This window comes from Pholcus phalangioides, unplaced genomic scaffold, assembly GCF_987345545.1.
Source record: "Pholcus phalangioides strain wild (caught in Gottingen) unplaced genomic scaffold, Ppha-v1.0 ptg000011l_1, whole genome shotgun sequence".
Lineage (NCBI taxonomy): Eukaryota > Metazoa > Arthropoda > Arachnida > Araneae > Pholcidae > Pholcus > Pholcus phalangioides.
In genome coordinates, this window is record NW_028301604.1 from 5,339,320 (window position 1) to 5,363,196 (window position 23,877).

The 23,877-nt window shown below is 32.0% G+C and overlaps 1 protein-coding gene across 3 annotated transcripts; it reads left to right on the forward strand.

The window, feature by feature from the left end:
- Window positions 1-506: 506 nt before the first annotated feature.
- LOC149079975 (5'-AMP-activated protein kinase subunit beta-1-like) lies at window positions 507-23,731 on the forward strand. Of its 3 annotated transcripts, none has more exons than XM_089238895.1 (8): window positions 507-628; window positions 7,506-7,724; window positions 9,600-9,760; window positions 11,328-11,421; window positions 13,119-13,236; window positions 13,587-13,720; window positions 16,873-16,941; window positions 22,181-23,731. In XM_089238895.1, the coding sequence occupies exons 2-8, from the start codon at window positions 7,536-7,538 to the stop codon at window positions 22,256-22,258; spliced, it is 843 nt and encodes a 280-aa protein (XP_089095021.1). In that variant the 5' UTR covers window positions 507-628; window positions 7,506-7,535; the 3' UTR covers window positions 22,259-23,731. The 3 variants fall into 3 exon arrangements, with proteins under 3 accessions (XP_089095021.1, XP_089095023.1, XP_089095022.1); XM_089238897.1 differs by having other exon boundaries at window positions 13,608-13,720; XM_089238896.1 differs by lacking the exon at window positions 507-628 and adding an exon at window positions 941-1,109.
- Window positions 23,732-23,877: the final 146 nt, after the last annotated feature.

A 23,877-nucleotide genomic window follows, 5' to 3' on the forward strand; every position in this document is an offset into this window, starting at 1 on the left:
AATATAAATATTTTCAAAGAACGTTTGTTTAAAATATATAAAATCAATATTTACGACTGAGACGAGCTGAATTTTGCTTAAGCGCAAAATCACGCAACTTTCTTTCAAAATCATCAAGATTTCTAATAAAGTGAGCTTTTAATTGGTAACAACGATGAGACAAAAACGTACGTGGAGGTTTTAAAATTAAAAAAAGGAAGCATTTCTGGCAACTGAATATTAAAAAAAATTAATTTCATGAAATATTTTATCAAGAGAAAACCGATACAAACGAACGTCCCGAAAACTTTTGGGAGAGGTAGAAAACTGAAACTGTGTCCCAGAAAACTAAGAAAACATACAAGATATACACAAAGTTTGATTAAATTTGAAAAGCAGACTTGATGGAAATGACAAAAAATGTGAAATAAATTTATATTTGTTACTACAGCTTAAAAAATATGCAAATTTTTTATCCATAATTACGTAACTCGCCGCATAAACCCAACAACTGGGTGAAAAGAGCCCAGCTTTACTAATACCCAAAGTAACTATGTTCCTAATTTCTATTTCGTAATAACGTGGTTCCCTCCAGATGATTTTATAGATGGTGGATGATTCTATATAACAACATAATTTAAAATATTAGGTAATTTATCTTAAGCTATAATTTTGAAAGACGCCACATATATGCCTATCGCGGAAGGAACCAATCAAAGACCTGCAACGTAATAGGGTTCAAATATTACATTGTTGACATTGTGTTGCCAAATACCAAATTTTTTTCAACTTCTATTTTTATATATTATTGCATGTAGTAGAGGGCTCAACTTTTCGTTTCTTGAGATTTATTTTTCAATATTATCGTAAAATTCGTAGAATCGGAGTTAAGTGTCGTAAATGACCCATGGGGTTTTTACCTTGTGTGATTGTGGACGATATGAGATAAATCGTGACAATTATGTAGAAAAGGGTAAAGCATAAACTGGGCCCCACTGACTGAGTGGTCATTTTCATCTTAGCAAGACCATTGTCCGCAGCATCGAACAGGGATTTTTTAATTGCTCTATTATTTTTTTTTTTCGTTAATTATTTTCAATTTTTTGATACTTTTTCAGCTTTCCAAGATGGTATGTTTTAAATATTTATCTAATTTTATCTCTGGTGAAGTACAAGTAATGTTGGTAAAATAAATTTGCCTTGAAATTTTTGTCAAGTACTTTAGGTACTAGGGTGGATGTTAAAAATTTCCATTCAGCTTCATATTTAAAGAGTCGAAATGCTGTTGCAAGCACCTGTTTTTTTATATTTAAAAAAAGTGAAACTTGGCAACTGATTTTCCAATGCCAAGATTTATAATTGGTTGGTCTGTTTTTGATAACTTTTAAGCAGAAGCACAGATATTAAAGGCGGCTGAGAAAGCTGCCAGTTGTCCTGTATAGGTCTTTTTTCAGGATTCTAACATGTATACAGGAAGGGAAGGTTTCACTTTATATTCATCACTTACTGGGGGCCCCCCTCAAAGTCAAGCCGTGGGATTTAGTTTTCAGTACAGTAAAATTAAGTGTTGTAAATAGTGGGTTTACCTTGTGTAGTTTTGGTTGGTATGAGATAAATTGTGACTGAATTATTTACAAATAGGTAAAGCATAAACTGCGCTTTTAGTGGTCATCCTAGCAAGGCGATTGTCTGTAGCATCGAACAAGGATTTATTTTTATTCATTTACTTTTTCATTTTTTGATACTTTTCAGCCTTCTCCAAGATGGTATGTTTTTACTATTTATTAAATTTTATCTCTGAAATCCAAAGTGATGTCTAAAATTTTGGTTAGTTTTCCATAAGTTTGGTCAACGTGGTGTTTTTCCCGCCAAGTAATCGATTCAAGGTGTTCGACAAATAACACAATTACACAAAAAATGAAATTTATTACATGAATCTAATAAGTGATATGCGATAATCATTAGGAATATGGCGTGAAATGTGAAAAATTAGTTATACATAAAAAAATTGAATTAAAATATTTGGTTGGTAAAGGGTTGTTAAAACTAGCAAATATTGATGCTCTGTCAGGGGTTTTAATTTTGGCTGGAAAAAATTGCGTTATTATAGAACTGGCCATGTTTATGGACAATGAACATAAATTTGCCTTGACCATGGGTGGAGATACAGGGAGGCATTGCCCCCAGCATCAAAGGTGAAGTCAACAGATCTAATGTATATATGAACTGACGTCATCATGTCCCCCATCCGCCTATGGTCTTGACGTTTTATGTTAATCTATTTCAGAGCAGGACAAATTGCCAAGAAATCTAAGCACCAGACAAATTTTTAGGTAAATTTTTACCCAAAGAAAAAGGTCTAAAATATTTCTTGACTTTTTCAGATCATACTGACCCGCTTTCGTGTTAGCAGATGTGCTGTTATAAATTCCAAATATTTTATGCTGGTCTCAGCCAGCAATTTAGTAACTAGCCTACACCAAGAAAAAAATTTTTAGGTCCCAATACACCAACTTTATATGCGCTTGGGATTTGTTCAGACCTGTTCTAGGTACTGTGGTGGATGTTGAAAATTTTTGTTCATCTTCAGATTTAATGAGTTATAATGCTGTTGAAAACACCTGTTTTTCAATTTTTAGTCTTTTCTAAGATTTTGTTGCATTAAGCAGCAATTCTTAACTTTTTTTTTGATCCACAGAGTCCTTTCCGGTATATAATTTCTATGGTGGAGTCCTGTAGGACTACTTTTTATTTATCAAAGTTACTTATTTTTTTCATATGTACTGAGTTTTTTTTTTTTTTAATTTTCCTTGAGCAGCTGCAGAGTCCCTAGGAGTTTACACAGAGTCCTTAGGGGTCCGCGGAGCACCGGTTGAGAATCGCTGCATTAAAGGGTTGTAAAACTAAAATTTATGTGTAGTTATAAACGTTGATGTTTCATGGCTGTCATTTTATATACAAATGGTTTGTGGTATATTAATAGAAATTTAAAGGAATAATAATTGTTTTAATTTATTGAAAAATGATAGGCCTAGTAAAAGAATTTTAATGCAGGGGATTCAACAACCAGAGTGAATGTAAACTTGGCAGCATTATTTTCCAATGCCAAGATTTATAGTTGGTTTTGCCTTCTTTTGATTTAATTTGCAAATAGAAGTGTTGAAATGAAAACATTAAAGGGGCTGGAAGTTGTCTCTCGTCCTGTATAGTCTATATAGCTTGTACAGGATTTTGTACGTTCCATCATAATCCTCCACACAATTTTTTTTTAACCATCAAATTGGTACATTTTGGCTTGGTTCTTTCCGCATGCCTTTGGTGCAATACTTGGTTCGTTGACACACAATGTTCTTTTCACGCGTCTTCGACGTAATACTAGGCTTGTTAGCATGATAATTAAGTTTTTGACATGATGTTTCACAATATTATGATAAAAAATATTTAACAGAATATCTATGTAAAGCTGTACATCTGAAAGCTGTATCAAAGATAATACACCTTTGACTGACTCTCCATGTCAATAGTTCTATTGTAACGTTGAAGATGTTGCTTGATTTAACTTATGTTGCTGGGGGAAACAATGTGGTTTTAACTAAAGAATAATGAAAATGTGGTTGCGTGAGAGAGCTAGACTCTAAAAAATATTGCGAGGAAAGAAGCTGAGCCAAACTGGCAGAGCGAATTTGCCAAGACCTATTGGTCCAAGAAGTGGTCCCCAAGACAAATGCGTCAAGTGGATGGTTATAACGGGAAAAATACTAAAGATCTAAGCCTGTAGACGGGCTACCCCAGGGAAAAAGTGTTGTATATTCATTATTGAAGGATTCTCCATGTCCTTAACTGAGGCAATGGTTAAAATTGATTGTTTACAGAGCCTAGGTGGTGTACTGTTAAAAAACCTTGGCGCCCCAGGTTCTGGTGCTTATGCTTGTAAACATATTGCTTTTGTATTTCTTCTGACCACGTTTTTAGCTTTAAATGCAATGAAAAAAAACATGGTCAGTAGAATTGCATATTTCCTATTGAAAAACAAATTTTCAATCAATTTTGAATTGACACAAATGAAATTCATCAAGTGTTATCAAATCGCTTATAGAATCATAGCCTGCAAACAAACCTAGATCTTGAAAAAAATGCCTTATTTCCTTGCATTAGTTATGTTTTAAAACAGTGAAGAAGATGGACATGCTGGAAAATTTGTCATAGATTATGGGAAATATCTAGACTCTAAGAATCTATTGAATTGGCTGATTTAGACCTTGCCTGTTTTCTTAATTTTAGGATCCTTTCTGTTTTACCAACTCCATTCAGATAATTCGAGCACAATGTTTGTTTCCACAAATCTTAGTTTTTATTGTTGAATACAGAGCATATTTGTTCACATAAATTTGATAAGTTGAGTGGAGGGAAAATTTAAAGAATAACACCGCATATATAATGATATTGTAATATATAAAATATATTCCGGAATTTTTATATCTCAGGTATTTCACTTTTCACATGCTATCTACATTTCTTATTAGGTTGACAATCACAGCAATAGTGAATGCTCAATTTCTATTATTTTAAAATTCCTGAGAAAAAAATGCTTACTACATTGAAAAACTATTTCATTCTTTATCTACCTATTATTTTAAAATTCCTGAGAAAAAAATGCTTACTACATTGAAAAACTATTTCATTCTTTATCTACCCATTATTTAATATAAGGGTCATTTCAAAAAACAAAAGTGTATAAACTGTTTTCAAGACTTTTTAATTTTTTTTTTAATTTCAGAGCTCTCTGGTAGTGATTTTAATTTTCCTAGTACTTCATTTAGTTGTCGTGGCATTTCTTTTTTCAGATTGTAGATTTTTTTTTAAAATCTTGGTAGTGAAACCTCAAAATCTGGCTGTCCCAGCTTGAAAAAAAGTGTTAGACTTGGTGCAAATGTGGAATTTTTTCCAAAAAATTTCACATTTTATATATGTCATTGATGAATAAACCTGACAATAAAATTTTGAGAAATTTTTTCTTATGAAAAACTATTTGTTTGTGTCCCGAAATTTTTCCTATTTTAAAATGTCCACTCTGTTACGGTCATTTTGGAAATACATTTTTATTTCAGATTCAATGAGCTCAAAAGTATCAGATTCATTTTTACTGCTTTTTAATCAATTTTGGGTTTTACTTTGCAAAACGACTTATTATTCATTGTCTTTAGTACCAGATTTTTCTCTGAGATGTCCACTCTGTTAAATCATTATCATAGATTTTTTTCCCTCTGTATCAACATCAAGTGACTGTACGTGGAGATATACTTCTTTTTATCAATCATTTGAATTTATAATGAAAAAAATAATTTAGGCTAATTTGTCCACTCTATAAGTCTTCCAAAAACTCAAGTAATGCAACAGAATGGAAACTATGATTTTAAATTAAATTTTTCTTAGTTAAAAGGTTTTGAAGGTTTAAATCTAATTTAATAAGTTATCTATTCAATTGTGAAACCCTTTACCACATTTTCTATCATGTTATTTTTTCAGTTAAAATACGAAAGTAAAGTAGGCCTACAGATAGTTAAAATTATTGCAAGGCACAGATCCATTGAGATGTTATAAGGAGCACACAAATTTTAGACGGTCGTTATATGACCATACATTCTGTATTTTATGGGACAGAACTATTATCTTCCTATATTTTTGTTTCTAGACCTAATCCCCTAAGTCTATGGATCACTAATGTGAGGCATAAACGTGAGATTTATACCAATTTCTCAAATTACTATTCAATTTCAACAAAGTTTGAAATAAAGGAAAATCATCCTGATGTAATATGCAGCTGAGCAAGTCCAGTGTCCACTAGCGAGTCCAGATTTTAATTTTGGCAAACCAAATTTTTTTTTCAAACTATGTGGGATGGGGCATGCGTTTCTAGAATTAGGTCATGGGGTAGACGTTTTTTCAAAGGTTGTAAGAGGAGTTTCTGGGCTACACACCTATAGCATTTTATATATAATTTTTGCGAAAATAAAAGTGTATTTGCATGGCCTATCTAAGAAAGATATCTTTCTCAGTTAAACATTTCTGTGCATTGTTACAATTGTGTCCACTCTATTCTGGGGAAACATTTTTGCAGTTCACAGACAGAAAAATTTAAGAACATTTCTCAAACTAAGACGTTAAATTATAAATTACCACCCCATTGTCTGTCAGAAATGAAGTTTTGATTTTAAGTAGCTAAATATATATAAAACTAAACTTTTCCATGTGTTATATTTCCGCAAAAAAATCATAAAAAAACAAAAGTCAAATTTTAAACTGCCTTTTTTAGCATATGTGTAAGAAATAAGCTGATTTTTTTGTTATTTTAAAAGATAAAAAAGCAAAAAAAATTTTAGAGCGATATTTGTTTTTGTAACAGAGTGGACAAAATCCCAATAAAACCCAAAAAAAATAAAATATTGCAAAATAAATGTGAGAAATATTTATGAAATTATAGCCAATAACTTGAAGTTTAATACTTGAGATCTATTTTATTTTGAAAATTCAATTTTGAATTTTTCATTTCAAAAATGTGGAATGTACTTTTTTGAGAAATTATCCATAAATTAATGTCTGTTTATATTGAATGTATTCCATGATACCTACTTATTAAACCTAGTTTTTCCTGGCATGCTGTAAAAAGACAACATTCAAAAAGCTGTCTCTGCAGAGTTTTACACCATGCCGACTAATGTGTGGGAATATAGTAACTTTGATGTTAAATTCAATCTAATTTTTTTTACATATTTTTTAAACCGTTGCTATTTTGAATTGTCTTAGCAAAAAGCAAGGCATAGATGTTACAATATTCTTTTGTGTTTCTCTTTCAAGAAATCGTGGCGGAGAGAGGGAGACGATGTCCTGCAGCATCAATGATAAGTGCTGACTGACCAAATATACAGACAAACCACAATATAGGGTCTCCTGATTTAGTGCCAGTCTTATTAAGTGCCATAAATTTTTCTATGAGTAAACCTACAATATTTGCAATAGATTGCAACCTTGATTCGTTTTACCAGAATTCTGCTAAACGAATGGTGGCGTTAAATCGGGGGTACCATAAAGCTGGGTCCACACTGGCTGCGTGATTTCAAGCTGTGTAAAACCCAGTTTTTTTCCAATGTGGTTACACAAAATTTACCATTAAAATCGCATGCTCTCTTCTAGCCACATTTAAAAACCGGTTTTGCACTGCTCAAAATTATGTAGTGCATCCAGTGTGGACCTTTCTTGAATTTTTTTCTTACTGTTCTTGAAATTCTTCCAAAGATTGTTCTTGTGATGTATGTCAATTTTTGATATATTCTCTAGGGTACATTGGTAGCATGAATGTTAATTCTTAAAGTTCTCTGTTGTGACAAATTAGTCTAGTTATAATAGCCAAATATAACTATATAGCTTTAGCAATTTTCAATTTAAAAGTTTGAGAGCAAGAAAATAGTTTTGAGTATTATGTGTTTATATATAGTAATATGTAATATTTTTATTGTGGTGCGTTTCAGAATTTTTTCAGGAATTTAAAGAAGCGGATAATGGGTAATACCAGTTCTGGTAAGCGTGAGCGTTCATATTCATCTGACACAGACTGTCCACCTTCATCCCCTACAAAGGATGACAAGATCTTTGAATATTTGAATATATTTCCTTCTTCAGGAGGGAGGAAAATCAAATTTATATGCCAGCAGTCATTAGAAGAAAGTGAGGATTTTCATGGATTCAGGGTCAGTTATCAACTTCCTTTACATCATTTACAATTTTTTGAAAATTTATCGGTATGCTTACAGGATTTTTCGAAGTAGGGTGTGCCTCCTTAGTCACAGAATTTTCCTGGGTGGTGGAAAAGACCTATTAGATTAATATGGATCAGTGGTTCTTTAACTTTTGCCATCCCGGTTCCCTTGACCTGACTTTTACCTTGCGGCTCACAAGAACAATCTAAAAAGAGCAATATATCAAAGCACTGAACGGGAAATGCATCAATGTCTATATAGCTCGTCCCGATGCCCTTGACAAAGGTTGTCAATGTGCACTTGAGAAACACTTAGATTCTTGGTAGTAAATTTTTTTTCCCCAGTATTGCCTTGATGAAATGATGAAATGAAAAGTGTACTTGTAACTAGAAGCTCAGGGTTTCGCTACAGCAAAAATTTAACCTGTTTTCTAAGTATGTTATAGCAGTGCTTGTGCTGAAATAAAAATTTGTGCCAGCCAAATTTCTTTGAAGCCAAAAATTAATTTTTCTAATTAAAACTGAATTTTTTTTATTTTCAAAGCTTTGTGAACCTTTTTGTTACTAAACATGCTGACATAATTTCTAATTTTATGTCTGTCTGGAACTCCAGTTTAATAATTCCACGTAGAATATTTTAGGTGTTAAGTTTTTTGTAGTAACGATTACCTGTGATTTGTCAAGCACTGCATTATAGGTTGTGGTAGTCTGTCTATAAGACACTAGCCTGCTGTGCTGAAAGATGTTCAAAGGTGTCAAAAGTTTGAAACCTACCCTGTTCTTGTCAATTTTCCCTGGTGTGGAGATATAATAGAAATGGGGCAATAAGATGGCCTCAGACAGCATTGCTACCGCAGGTAGTAACAGAGGTCAACATTTCTTGTTATATAGAGATTGATACACCAGTGCTTTATCCAAGAGCTGGTGTATCAATCTCTATATAACAAGAAATGTCCAACTCTGATCTTACATTTTATAGCCAATTCTGAATAAGTCTAATTGACTCTCGTGTATGAGAAAATTGTGTTGATAAAAATTATCTAGTAAATCATAACTTTTGTTCTCAAGTCTTAAATCTTGTGCAGGATGTTTACAAAAGAATGGCTATATCACTTCTCAACCAAACAAGTAAGCGTATCATTCTATGAATCGTGGTGAATGAGAAATTTGTAAGTTCTTTATTTGGTGAGAGATGGTGTTACAGGCCTTATGAGTACCCATCATTCTAATTATACAAGTTTTAGTCAGTTCGGATCAAGATCATAACTGAGCAAAAGACATTCTGTGTTATTGAATTTGCAAAAGGAAATTGGTTACGACTGTTCAATGAGTATTTCGTCACAAATAGGCAATTTTTCCTACTGATTGAGTATCTTGAGTTGATTGCATCAGTTTTCTGAAAAAGGGGTGCATTTGCAAAAATAAAAGTTGTAGTCAGCCACTTGTGTCTGTTTCTCAAATCAGTTCTATATTTTTTCATTCATAAACAGTCTAGAAAAATTCATAAACAGTCTAGAAAAATTGACTTAATTAGGCAGCCGGTGTGTGTGTATATGAAAAATTATAAAAAAAATGCCTTGCAACATGAAACCATATCTGAGTACTACACATTATTTTGAAACTTTTTTAATTAGGCTATGCCTCTAGGATTGATGGTTTGCCAGTAAAATGCCATTTTCTCCCTTTTTTGTTACGCACCCTGTATATAAAATATTTGAAACATTTTATCAACTCTTTTTAGCTTGAACTATAATTAACTTGTTGCTAGCTTTTCCCTTCAGTATTAGACAAGAAATAACTAACACTAATATTATGTGAATGTTTCATAGTCTTGATAAAACTGAACATTGATTTTGAACACTTTCAGGATAAAGGTGATGACATGCGTCCCCGTGCTACAACTGTTACAGGTAGCACAACCATTAATGAAAAGTCTCTTCCCACTGTATTCAAATGGGAAAGGGGTGGTAAAGACGTTCACATAAGTGGTACATTTTCTGACTGGAAGCCGATACCAATGGTACAAAGGTAATCGGTTTCATTAATTCATATAAAACTAAATTTGATTCCATAAATATTTACAATTAAATTTTGAGGACTTTTTTTTCAAAAGTTAAGATTGAAAATTAAAAGAAAAGAAAGATCGTTTGTGAAATAAACCTTTTCCTTTTAGGATGGTATAGAAATATATGTATGCAATATAAATAATAGAAAGTTTCTCTCTTGGCTTTTAATGTTCTTGGAGAGGGGGGGGGGAAGCACCCTCATTTGCACAAAATTGGAGAAAGTCTGGAAGAAAATATATTTTGGATTTAGTTATTTATACTGTGCCAACTATAATGTGGATCAGTAAGTTTTATAAAACTGTGGAGAGGGTTTATTATAACATTTTTAATGTTTGAACTATGAATATGTAGATAAGCCAGAGTACGAAAGCCTGGATAACCAAGCGGAGATCGAGAAGTTGTTCGGAAAGAAAATTCATTCCTCTGTGGGGAATCGAACCACCAATCTCTCACTGTCCAGGCGAGTGTTCTAACCATTGAACTATAGAGGACAGACATTTTCAATCCTTAGAGCATATGCATGAATGCTGAACGGGACTGCGCATGGACAGCTTCCAAGCTCAGCTAATAGCCCTTACGATGTTAGCCCCCAGATGGCGACATATAGAGAGAAACGATGTCACTCTCCGCAGGCTACTCTCCAGCCAGAGTAGCCTGCTGAATCACTTACTGAGGGATTGTGATTCGGGGGAAAAAACCCATTCTTCAGCATATATATAGAGAAGTAATTTCAGACTATTTTCATAACAAAAAGGGTTAATGCAATATCAATGATTGTTGCTTTAATGATTGAACCTGAAATGCTAAGTGACATTCAATTAGACCAGTATTAAGCCAGGATTACACTATAAAAGTTGGATAAAATCCTTTTTATAAAACTTGAAAAATCCAACCAATAAAGCTCGTAGATTAAATTCGAGCAAATGCAACCAATAATGGTTAAATTTTTCAAATTTTATAATACATTTATCAAGTTCGATAAAAGTCCATTTATAAAACTTGAAAAATGCTACAAATAAGATCAGTTTGGTTTACATTCTAGAAAATTCATCTTATTGGTGGCATTTTTTCAAATTTTATAAAAGTATTTTTATCAAACTTTTATAGTTTAATCCCGGCCTTATACTATAAAATCTCATAAAAGATCTTTTACAAAACTTGAAAAAACTAAGCATATTGGTTGCTTCTATTTACATTTGCTTAAATGTAACCAATATGCTTGTTGGTTGTATTTTTCAGGTTTTATAAAAGAACTTTTATCAAACTATTTATAGCGTAAATACTGGTCTTAGAAGAGGAAGGTTTGGTATTTTTTTTTAGATTGAGAGTACCTTAAACCTTATGCATGTACTTAGTTGTACAGAGTTTGGCAGTTGATGTGTAAGATATAGTTGAGCACGCGCCATATTAGATTGCAGTATTTCACTGAGCTTGATGTGGGAGGGGAAAGTGCATCGATGGTACATGTTTTTGCGTATAATGATGCATTAAAAATTAATTATTTTTATAACTTTTGCATTCTATTATAGTCATGGGGATTTTGTTGCCATATTAGAAGTACCAGAAGGGGATCATCAGTATAAATTTCAAGTTGATGGTCAGTGGGTTCATGATCCAAATGAAGTGAGTATATTTTTTTCACTCAATGTGTTTTCTTTTTTTTTTACAGTATGTGGATTGGAAATATTTCATTGTTTTATTTATATATGTATAAATTCTATTTTCCTGATTTTTTATTTTTTTCTTCTAGCATATATTTATACGCCAGAGGTAAAGGCCACTTTGCCCATTTTTGTCAATATTCTGATAATGCTTTTTGCTATTCTATAGTTACACTACACATAAATATAGGACACTAAGTTATATTTCAATAAATAACAGATAAACACATGCGAGTTCAATAGAAAGACTCCATACAGATATAAAAATTGTTACCATCCCCCAGAATTTAAATATGTAGCAAAATAGAAAATCCACACAAATAAGCCATTGTTGGAATTATTTTCAAAAACTTAGAGCACCCATATGGCTGAGTACCTGGTGCTTGTGTTAACAAAAAAGAGGGTGCACGGGAGGAAAGTTTTAAATTCTGAAAAATTTGTTAGACCCTTCTAATAATATTGGATCTGGAATTCAGAGTAAATGTTTTTATGCACTTAGTTTAATATAAATCTTCTAACAATCATGAGCGTAAAACTTTTAGTTTCTTCTTTTATTTGGGTTAAACATTGTATTCATTTTTAAGGATTTTGTACAAGGTATTGTGTAAAGCATAACAATTTGATTTTGAGGTATCCTCTTTTATTTCAAAATGTGTAATGTCCATTCACTATTAGTTTTTATTCAGTTTAATTGTGTGTGGAAGACGGAGTTGAGCCTTACAAAATTTAAAAAAATTCACTGTAAATAATAGTTTTTCTTGTACTATCCCTATATTCAAATTGTAAATAAAGCTCTTATAACTTAAACTTGCTTCAAGATATCTGAAATTTAACTTTGATTAAAAAAAAATACATTACACCAAAGTACAGTAGATCCTCAATGATCCAGGTTAATTGTGGAGAAGGTGAACATGGGTAATTGAAATACTTAAACTGTTGGGAGTAAAAAAGATTTAAAATAACAAAATTGGGGAAAAAAAGTGTAGGCTATTACTTGTTTAAAATGACTCCACTGTAGGGAAGAACTGAACATTAAATTTTCATAGCACAGTTAATCCGCACACGAATAATTTAGGTTCTATTGTAGTATCAGTGAAATCACTGACTTGCTATAGCATGCCAAATATCTAGAATTTCGGCATAAAATGTATCAAGTGAGATTTTTTCCTCAGCCAATATATCAAGACTTTTCTGGATGTTATAGATAAATGTCTTCTGGTCTCTGCCAAGAATCTAATCCTGGTCCTTTTGCAATTCAAACAAATGTGTAACAGTGTGTCAAATAAAAGAAAAGCTAGGTCAGTCTCTAATGGTTTACGTGGTAGCTCGGATAGGAAGAGGAATAGGGTTCTATTCCCAGAAGACTTTTTTTAGAGTTAAAACTTTCTAGATCTTATGCCAAGGTTTCCTTGAAAGAATTTTATAATTTAATTTACACAATCCACGCTTTTACTCTGTAAAAACTCTGGAACCCAGTTCTTGGGAGAAACCTAGGCAAGTTAATATCACTGATTATCAATTGCTGGAAGCACTTCCAAATATCCAAGTTTGACTTTACTTATATGTAGCATTAAGTTGTATACACTATTTTTCATTGAAATTCCTTTTTTCACAGAATATCTTTTGAAGTGTTTTATTTGTAATATATTCACATTTCAGCCTACAGTTGACAATGATATGGGCACGAAAAATAACTTGATCTCAGTGAAGAAGTCTGATTTTGAGGTATTCGAAGCCTTGGCTGTTGACAGTGTTAGTTCAACCAGTGGTGGAAGTAGTGAGTTACTTTTGTTCTTGAAAGAAGGATCTATTTTATTAAAACAAAAGACATCGGGATACATTAAATGGTACTAATCTATACATAGCTGAATTATGGGTTAGTTTTTGAACTGAAATTTGAGTTGTATAAAATGAACTAAAAAATTTTTCTTAAATTTTGTATGCAAATTTTCTTTTCAATTCACAATTTTTATAATACATTAAAATTATATTTTCTCAAAATGCAACAAAATTGTTGAAATAAAAAAAATTAGCATAATAGTGATAAATTTAAATGCTTCAAATTTTATCTAAATTCAATCTATTTTGAAAATTTAAAATTAAATTTTAAAGTGTTTTTTTACTTAGCTTCTGCTGGATCTCCTCCAGGCTCTTATTCTCAAGAAGTTCCTCAACGAAAACCATATGAGAAATCATCTGGGCCACCATATTTGCCACCTCATTTGTTGCAAGTTATTTTGAACAAAGATGTACCTCTATCAGTTAGTGTTATTTTTTACTGATGTGTGCAGTTGTGTTAAAAATGCTTCATTTTAAAACACTGGTTTTTAAATATATAATTTTGCATATTTCACATGTTTACACATCAATGAAAATCCCTTATTGATGAATTTTTTCTCCTAAACTGATTTGACATTTGAATTTGCTTCACAATTTAAATGAATAGGGAATCAGAAGATGTGTCTGAGGGAGTCAGTACTGAGAATCTCATTTGCTTTAAATTAGAAGATATTGAAAAAGCCAAGATTTTTTTAAATGAAATGGAAAATCAATCAGAAGAGTTTAGATTTATTAGTAAATACTGTATATAAATGTGTGTGCTTAACTTTTAATTACAGTCAATCCTGGTTATAATGCTTTTCAAAAAGAACTTGTAAAAATGTAAGCAGGGAAACACTTAAACGGGAAATCTTGATGAGAATTAGAGTTGGAACCATGAAAGTAAGTCGTTCTAAATGGAAATGTAATAAGCGGGATCTCGACCGTATATTTCTTTCAGATTTATTACATGTTAAATTCTGTTAAGTGGCTTCTTTGCAAGCTTTTCTTACCAGTAGACAATTAAAATAAAAACTTTTGGATAGAACATGTTTTTAGAAATTAATTATTTGATTCAGAGATACTTCCTTCTACCCAGAACATGGCCTCATCACTCAAGGCGATCTTAAGAGCATCATGGCCCCCTGGGCCAAATGATTTTTCTGAGGCCTTACCTAGCAAATTTACATGCATGCTCGTCGAAAATTTCAACTGTCTTATTTTTTTTAGGCCCCTGGGCAGGCTCGTGCATTAAAACGGCACTGCTGCTGTTTCTGTCTCAATGAAGAGATTGATCACCTGCTTCTGACATGGGGCATGCTGGAACAAATTCAGAGATACCAGTGAATTATGGAGGGACCCCATACCATTATTCAAGATAATTTTTCTCAAGAGGGATCCACTTTCATTCAAAGGACCCAGATTTTTCAAATAACCTGGGTCCCAGGTTAATTACAATACAGCGACATCTGACTTTAGTTATATATAATCACCCTGTGTATCGTAAATCATGCTTCATGAAACATATTTGCCTAATTTTATCAGTTTTTGTGAAACAGTATCCTAATTAAGTGTATTGAAAGTAACCGGAGAAAACACACATCTTTATAGGTTTAATATTAAAGCCAAAACTCTATTTCCTTGAGTTAAGCTATAAAATAACTAAATTGGAAAAGTTGGCTTTTATTAAAATGTAAGAAATATTTATTAATATGGGAATTGTTTAATTACATTAATAAACATTTTAATTAGAAGTTTGAATGATTTTTCAGAAATTATATTTTTAATGTAAATGCTATTAAAACCAAAGACCTGTGGGTGAGGTTTACCACCTTCTGATTCTTAAATGACCAATCATCTATACATAAGAATTGAGCTCCGAATGCAACCACTGTGTGATTAAGTTATTCTTAAGGTCATGTGACGATGGACAGGCCGAAAAATTTCCCTTTTTGGGGAATTTCACCAATCAGCACTCAGCTAAAAATTAACGTGTTAAGATGGGGGAGAGGAAAAGGAATTTTGCAGCGACGCTGGCCTGAGAAAATGGAGATTATTTAAGCAAATGTGAATATGGTTGAGAAAAATATATTTTTTTTTACATGTTGCAGTAAAAAACATATACATACTTAATCATCCGATATGATTAGAATTTAAGACTCATCCAACGTTCACTAGGATGGATCGCTGCCATCCTCTATAAAGAGGGGCTATGCTACATATGTTACGGTGAAAGTGATCGAGCTGCTATTATATGAATAATCACCGGCCATTTTGGTAAATTTGATAAATTTTGCTCATATACTGTGAATCACTTTGTTGGTCATTATGCATAATTGTCAAACCATGGTTGATGGGATAAATGAGTTATCGTCGTGTTTTACATTATGTAAATGAAGCTAACATTACAATGCTTAATGTTTCTTTAAATTGTCATGGCGAAATGAGTATGGTACTGTGCATGTATTGCATAGCTGCTTCGTGGTTAAATAAAAATAGTGATCAGATAATACATTAATATTGATAATGGACATTGCCTCTGTAATGTTGGCTTTTTTACATACACACTGAAGCGTGTGGAAAAACACTCAGCAGCAGGTTAATGATTTTTAATTTATGTATACAATTATATTTGGGCTGATTAGAGCTTTATCTCATTTTGTGGGAGAAATTCAATTTTCTCTTAAGTTTTAAACTGATAAAAACTTCAAATCTACAAGTTCCCATAACATGGTTGTATGTAAAAAGTTGTATTATGACCCATCGATCATGATATTTATGGATTGAAAATTTGGGAATTATGCATGATCACTGGTAAATGTGATAAAAAATAGCAAAATTCATCAAACTTTATTGAAATGATCTAATATTTTATCACTATTATCAACATATATGTGCTTTATACACTCCAACACTGTTTTCAACTCTCCCACACAACCTTCAGATAACTTTTCAATAACTTAAAAAGTTGCATTTTTATTTCCAAATAAGGAATTCATCTTAAGTTTTTTTTCCCACTTTTTAAAATATGAATCAGAATCATAAAAAAACTATTAAAGAAAGGATTTAAGTTCTCTTTTTTTGGAAGAAAAATTTTTTTACTAAGAATCAAGCTAAGAAGTGGATAGCCTCGGTTCTTAACTACGGAAGAAAAATTATTTTTAGTTAAGAATGTGGTAGCGAAATTCTCTAGATTGTTAACTACAGATTGAATCCATAGTTAAGAAGCAGATTCTTATTAAAAATCAGAAGGTGGTACATCCCTAGGTTTATGTTTTTGGTTTTTTCAAACACCCTGACATTTAATCCATATAGATATTCCACAAATTTAATTGATTTGGTGGCATCCTTGCACTGTTTCTTATATGCTTTGAGTCTTCATACAGAAAGTTTTAAAACGTGTGTACATATAAATTTTAAATCTAACATTAAAAACCTAGAGGCAGTGTTGTAGTTGCCAAAGTAAAATATGTATAAAATTGTTAAGTATATTTTTAAATTTTAATTATTTTAATCCTAGATAATTGCCATTTTACAAGCACTTTTATATTTATTACTGAATATTAATTTTTTATATTTTGTTTGTTGCATATAGTGTGAACCAACATTGTTGCCCGAGCCAAACCATGTCATGTTGAATCATTTGTATGCTTTGTCCATCAAGGTTAGTTTTTAATTTGAACTCCAATTTTTTTTCAATGATATGCTTTTTACACCAACACATTTCTAAAATGATCATTGTCACTGTTATTTTCTGTAGATTTGTTTTAATGGATTTGTTCTGTATTCAATATTTTTAAATTTATTATGATATTAAATATTTTTTTTTCTATAGAATTTGTCATATGTTAATGCATATCAAAGTTACATTAAAATGTTAACACTTTGTACCCTGCATGATGTGAAATTAACTCATTTGTATCCAGAAGCAGAATCTGTTTGCACAGCAGGGCTGTCAAAAATGTGTGCCTGAGTCAGTTTTATATGCCAGCGTCATGCATGTGGTTTTAAAAAAATATGCCCAGTCCGAATTTTTACATGTGTTAGGTAATTATTTGTCTAGCCCTGCCCTGTTGTGCAGTAAGGTAAATGCACCAGTAGTGGGCCACTTACGAACATTTAATTCATTATATTTAACTTTAATATACGTTTGATTTTTTTTTTTTTTTTTAGCATGATCTAAACCCGTATCCATCATTGTTTTGAGAATAGAATTTGGCATTGACAAGTGCATGGTTGCTCATTTTGGTTCGCACAGCCCACGTTTCACTTAAGAGTTGAATGGTGTCACTATCTCGGATGCAACTAGGGTCACCGATTTTAATTTTCATTGACGAGTGGCTTAGGTTTTCTGAGAATTGTTCAGCAGTGGTCAAAAAAGTGAATACAATGCTTGTGGTTTCATTCTTAAAAAGGTCTCTTAAAGTCATTCCTCCACTTTCCGAGCCTTAGTTCGTCCTGGATTGGAGTATGGTGTAAGGTTTTGGGGACCATAAAACCTACAGAAGGACAGACTTGGTGGAAGAGGTGCGCAGAAGAGTTACGCGTGTCCTTGTTGGTATACAGGGCTTGAGTTATAGACTCATTTTTTTATGTTTACATTGGAAGAACACAGGTGTCGGGAGATATGATCAAAGTGTATAAAATTTTCCACGGAATGGATAGGATGGACCATGAATTAATATGCAGGCCATCGACTTCTTTGACGGGCACACCAGTATCGATTGCTACAAGATTTTACTGACCATACCTACAGAGGGATGGATTTGGTTGATGGTATTGTGCATAGAAGAGCTACACGTGTCCTTGTCAGCACATGGGACTTGAGTTATGAAGAGACTATTACTAAACCAGACATATATACACCTCGTCCATATTCCTCTGCGGAACTTCTAACGAATTGGTACATGTTGAAGTGTGTTTTGAACCTTCCGTGAAGTTTGTTTCTGTGTAATGTATATTGTGTAGTGCTGCCATCAATTTTTCCAACTATGCATGAAGTGTGATGATTGAATAGTATACTATTATAGGCCTGTTGCTCTCTGCGGTGAGACTTTTAAATATGAAGAGAGACTTCGATTTTTGAATGTGTTCACATTTTCAAAGATTGCAGGTGTCATTGAAATATGATCAAAGTGTTCAAAATTTTCAACGGAATGGATAGGATGGACCATGAAGTATTAATAATAATGTCAATCAGACCTGCCAATTCTCCCGATTTTTCATCCTTCCTCCTGCTCTCCGGATTTGTTAAAATTTCTCTGGATTTTGGCAGAAAATTAGATTTTACGCGAGCTTTCACATTGCTGTGGCGTCAATGATTACTGTCGTCGTTAGGGAAAACACCCATAGAGGACAGCCGTGGTCATTTCCATCGAGCAGCCTTAAAAAAAAGTTTCTGACCACATTTAAGCAACTGGCAAAGACGAGACTTTGTTTTCGTTGCGTTTATCAGCAATCATTTATCAGGAGCATGACCTTGGTTGCCGAAATTCCTGTATAATCGTTATTGTATTCCATTAACAGCCGTGCGGTAAACACATTTTTTCGTCGGCAGCTTTGTAATTTGAGTTTTTTTTTCTTCCGATTAAATGTGTTCAGAAAGAAAATATAAAACTTTAAACTATAATAAAGCTGAAATATAAAGCTTTTAAGAGTTCATATACCCAAGATAGAATCCCTGATAGCATTCATGAAAGGAAACATATTTTATGAAAAGTATGTAGATGTGATTTCTCTCTATTCTGCATGGAAAGACTGACATGAAATTGTATTCTGCTCAGGAACAATGCAGAACCTGCCTTGGGGGGGGGGGGGGAGAGGAAATGTAACTTTCTCAATTGATTAAAAAAAAATTAGAAATATTTTTTTGTGAATTTTTTTTTTTTGATCGAGTCTGTGAGTGCCCCCGCCCCGGGAGAATCTTCGGATTTCTGGATTTCAAAAGTTGGCACGTCTGATGTCAATCGACTGCTTTGACAAGAGGGCACCAGTATCAATTGGTAAAGGAAAATTCTAGGTTGTGGGGTGTCGCAGGGAATTTTGTTCTAAAGAGGTTGTCAATAAATAGAATAGTAAATTCTAACACAATTGACATGTTTAAAAAGAAATATGATAAACATGAGGTAAGTGGAGAAGCTATCCGTACATGGATAAGATGACTATATATATTTTTTTAAGGGCATTGTATTTTATGTGTATATATAGTTTTATAATTAAATTTTTAATTGGGTAGCTGTATTTTAGAAATATGACATCTGTCTTTGTTATGGACCACATCTTTTTCCTCAGCCATCTCATTAGGCATTGTGACTGTTGTGTCCTTGTATTTGTATTGTTACTAAATAAAAATTTGGAGAGATTAAAATTTTGTAACAAAAATAATGTCCACTTAGTCTATGCACTAGTAGCGAGTGGGGCCCACCCAAAAATCAAGACAAATTTATACTTTACCTTTATTATTAATGTAACTGTAAAAACACTATTAAGAAAAAAATATTATATAAAATTAATATCTATCTTTTTAATAACTTTCCATTGAAAACTATTTAGTGTGTACCAATATTTTATCAAAAATATAAGATGGTGCTTTATTTTAGTTGTGGTTATGATACAATAATATCTAGAAATGTTATATTGAGCACATTTTCTACTCAAACAAAACTTTTTTTCCTATTGATCTCAAACATTGAACAGATAATTTCATTTCTTGAACCATAACATAGATGTGTCTTTTGTGTTATTTTTAGGTCATTAAACTCTAATTGCTTAGTCACTGAAGATTCTTTAATTTTTCTTTTGAGGTGTTTGTTATCTCCACTTTCAATTCTGTATGCTTCTAAAGCTTTAGTGTGTTTATTTTTGTAAATACTGAAATGTTTAAGAAGTAGCCACTGTAGAAACTATGGTTTTTTTTCCCCTGCAAATGCCCAGAAAAGCTTTTGAAAAAAAAAAGTGGTTTAATGCCCCAGTAATGTAATATGGTCAGCAATAGGATTTAGATTGTTTATAAAAGACATTATATCTAGTGTGATTTTATATACCCTGCAATAAGGCCATGTGGTTCGCTATTGGAACAATTTGAAAATTATTGACCGTAAAGTAGGCCACTCTTCTAACTTTACGTACCACATCAATTTCATCTCTAAAACAATTAATAAATTATTCAGAATATACTGACATGAAATACACTTTAAATTTAAAGCAAAATGAAATGTACTGTGGAAGGGGGAAATATTTAAAACAAATTTCCTAAGAAACAGTAGAAGCCACGTACCTTTTCACTCACTTTTCAAAAAATTCATCCAGCTTTCAACACAAACTAAAACAATGTGGCTTGCTTTATAATAGATACTTTACAGCACACCAACTCTGGTCATATATCACCATGCGACAATTTCCAACCAGTGGAGTTGGCTGGGAAATGAAGACTCCATCCATTGGTGGTCGCCCCAGGCTGGGTAGGCAAAAAACTTGTTTTTGACGTTTTATGCCCGGATTGAAACCTGTGGACCTTGATGGTAACCTTCATAGTAGAAGACGAGCATCTTATCACTCTGGCACTTGCTTTGTGGTAGAAAAAGAGTTCAAACTATTTAAATGTTTTCTTATAATTAATCTTTGATTTTAAAATCTGGTTTCTTTTAAAACGAGTGGCCCACTACTTGTGCACTCATTTTTATGTAAAAATCAGCTTTTTTTTATTGATGTGTGGTGGTTCAGGAGAGAACTTAGTCTGCAAATAAGTTGAGCAAGCTAGGTTAAATCTTTTTTTTTCATTAAATCTAAATTTCATGAACAGTGGGTTCTGAAGAATTTGTATTTTTTTTGTCATGTTCTGTAGAAAGGCTAAACTGATTCAGCCAAAACAAAAAACTGTTTGTATTTAGCTATACAGATATGTTTTGCTTTACGCTATTAGTTCCACAAAATGATCGCTTAAGACTAAATCTCAAAGCGAGGTAAAATTTAACATGGGTAAGATATGGACAGATTTTTTCAGAAGGATAAGAAAAAGTAAATCTAACTTCCAGCAAGAAAATAATTTTTGTTAATGAATTACTCAAGCTTATAGTATAAATTGGTGAGATTTATTTATATGAATAAATTTAATTTCACTACTTCTGATTGATTCTAATGAATGTGGATGTTTTTTCATCCTGGATCATACGAGAGCCTATTACAATTGGCTGATAACTTTTGTTGAAAGCAGCAGAGATTCAACTGACAAGTAGCTTTCTGTCTTTTCATAATAACTTTAGGAGCAAAGGTAAAAAATTCTGAATATCCTTCGCAAGTATGACTATTATAGATTCATTAAGATTGCCATCAGAATTTCAATCAAAGAAAACATTGTCAATGTGTTATCAAAGGATGCTCATTAGTTTCATCTGGTAAGATGGATTTGAGTATTTTTTCCATGTCTCATCTACATCAACAAATCCAATGGATTTTGTCATTTTATTTATGTCGCACCTCAAACTTGCAAGCCTATTTTTAGGACTAAAATCAAACTACACACCAAATTTTGTGGGTTGCAATTTCTAAAATCAACTTTTCAAAATCATGTTATAGTGAAACAGCGTGAAGCAAGGGATACCCATGCTAGATTCTCTTGTCAAGTATTTAGACAGTATGCCCCTACATCAAGTATCTTTTCGGGCACTGTTGATCAGGTCAGCAAAGCTATTTTGGGTTCAAAGCTATAAATTAAAGAAAGGTGTACATCCACCTTTTTAAAACCAACCTTTCACCTGTATAAAATCTGAGGAAAGTAGTCTTGAAAAAAAATATGGTATTTTACAGACAGTTTGGTTATTTCTACTTTGCTGTTTATGTGGTGAAATGATTTAAGAGAAATGGTTTGAAATTTTTCATTTGCAAAATGTTTTTCTTTTTTGCAGGATGGTGTTATGGTATTGAGTGCTACCCATCGACACAAGAAAAAGTATGTGACAACTCTATTGTACAAACCAATTTAATTTTCTTGTATAAGAAATTAAGTTTCAGAATGTGAACTCTTGATTTATTAAGAGCTGTTAAAGTTATTTGAATGATGCCTTCATGCAATAATTCTATACAAGTCACAATATAATATGTACAAAACAAAGCCACTTTTTGCTCATTTTATGGTGCTCTGCAATAAGTGTGTAATTTAAGCTTTGCATAGACTTTTGTGCAGTTAAACTCTGCATAAATAGCTGTGTTAAGAAATACCATTCTGCTGAAATGTACCATCCTGAAATATACTTGTTCAGAAATGTGATGCTCTATTGTATTGGATTGTTTAAAAACTGTTGATGTATATATGTGTAATTATAAAAATGCTAGGGAGTCTGAGATCTGATACATAATGTCATACACTATGTATTGTGAAAATCCATTCTTTCATCTTTTGTGAAACCTCGGTCAATATTAATTAGCCGGTTTGAATTACAATCACTTTTGGTAATAATTAAATTTCACGATACATTTTGGCCTTGATTTTAGGATGAGCTGAAGTGTGTATTCCTAAACTGTTTGCTGAGAATATTTTTATATATCTGAAGTCATAAATTTTATTAATCTCCACAGAAGAATAAAATACGTTGGAAGTTATTACTGAATGTTTATATATAAATAAGGATTCTCAAATTATATATAATTTCATTGCGTTTTGTTTGGTAGAATCAGATATTTGAAATTTATTTTAGTTTTTTGTATACGTAATTTGGCTTTGCATCATGTTTTTTCAATTTAAAAAACATCTGTCCAGTTTTGTGTGCTCAAATGTTTAATTTTGGGATCAAATTCTTTGCAGCATTAAATTCTTCAAAACAAAATTGTAACCTAAAGAAAATTAGTGATAAGTAGTTAGAGCATGGTAGGTTTACTTAATGTTGAATTTTGTATAGTTACTGAGTATACTCTTTATTCCATTGGATTCTAAATGTTCATTTATTTTTATTTTTGGGAATTTATATATTTTTTTCTCATAGGTGAAAGCTTATTTCTCTTTAGTGATTTATAATTTACATGTTTTGATTGCAATATTTTACCTGTGTGGTAAAGTTGTAAAACATAAGTTTATGCGATATTTGTTGTAGAATAAATACTTTTTGTAATTGTATTCTATATATGCACATAATTTCATGTAGATTGTCAATGTTTTAATTGCACTTATGTTTCCAATGAGTAACAAACAAATGATCCTTCCTAGTGCCTGTCATTTTTATTAATGAAGAGCTTGGAAGTGAGAAATTACCAATATTGTATTTGTGTTTTATTTATTGTACATTTTATGCATATTTTTCAATGATTTCACTTGTATATTGGTTCTTGTGTTTTTCATTTTTTGTTTAGTTCAGTTGAAGAAATAAACTTATTTCACATGTTTGTCTTATTTAAACATGAAATGTCATAATTCTAATTTCATTCTTGTATACATGGTTAAAATTAAATCCATTTATAAAACATTTTATATATGGTGATGAATTGAAGAAAAACCTCATTTAATAAGCTTTATACAATTCTGGCATGTTCCTTATTCCAGGATTTAACATTTAGTCGGTAAAATCACATTTCAAATACTATGAACCTCATAACAATTGTTGATATAACT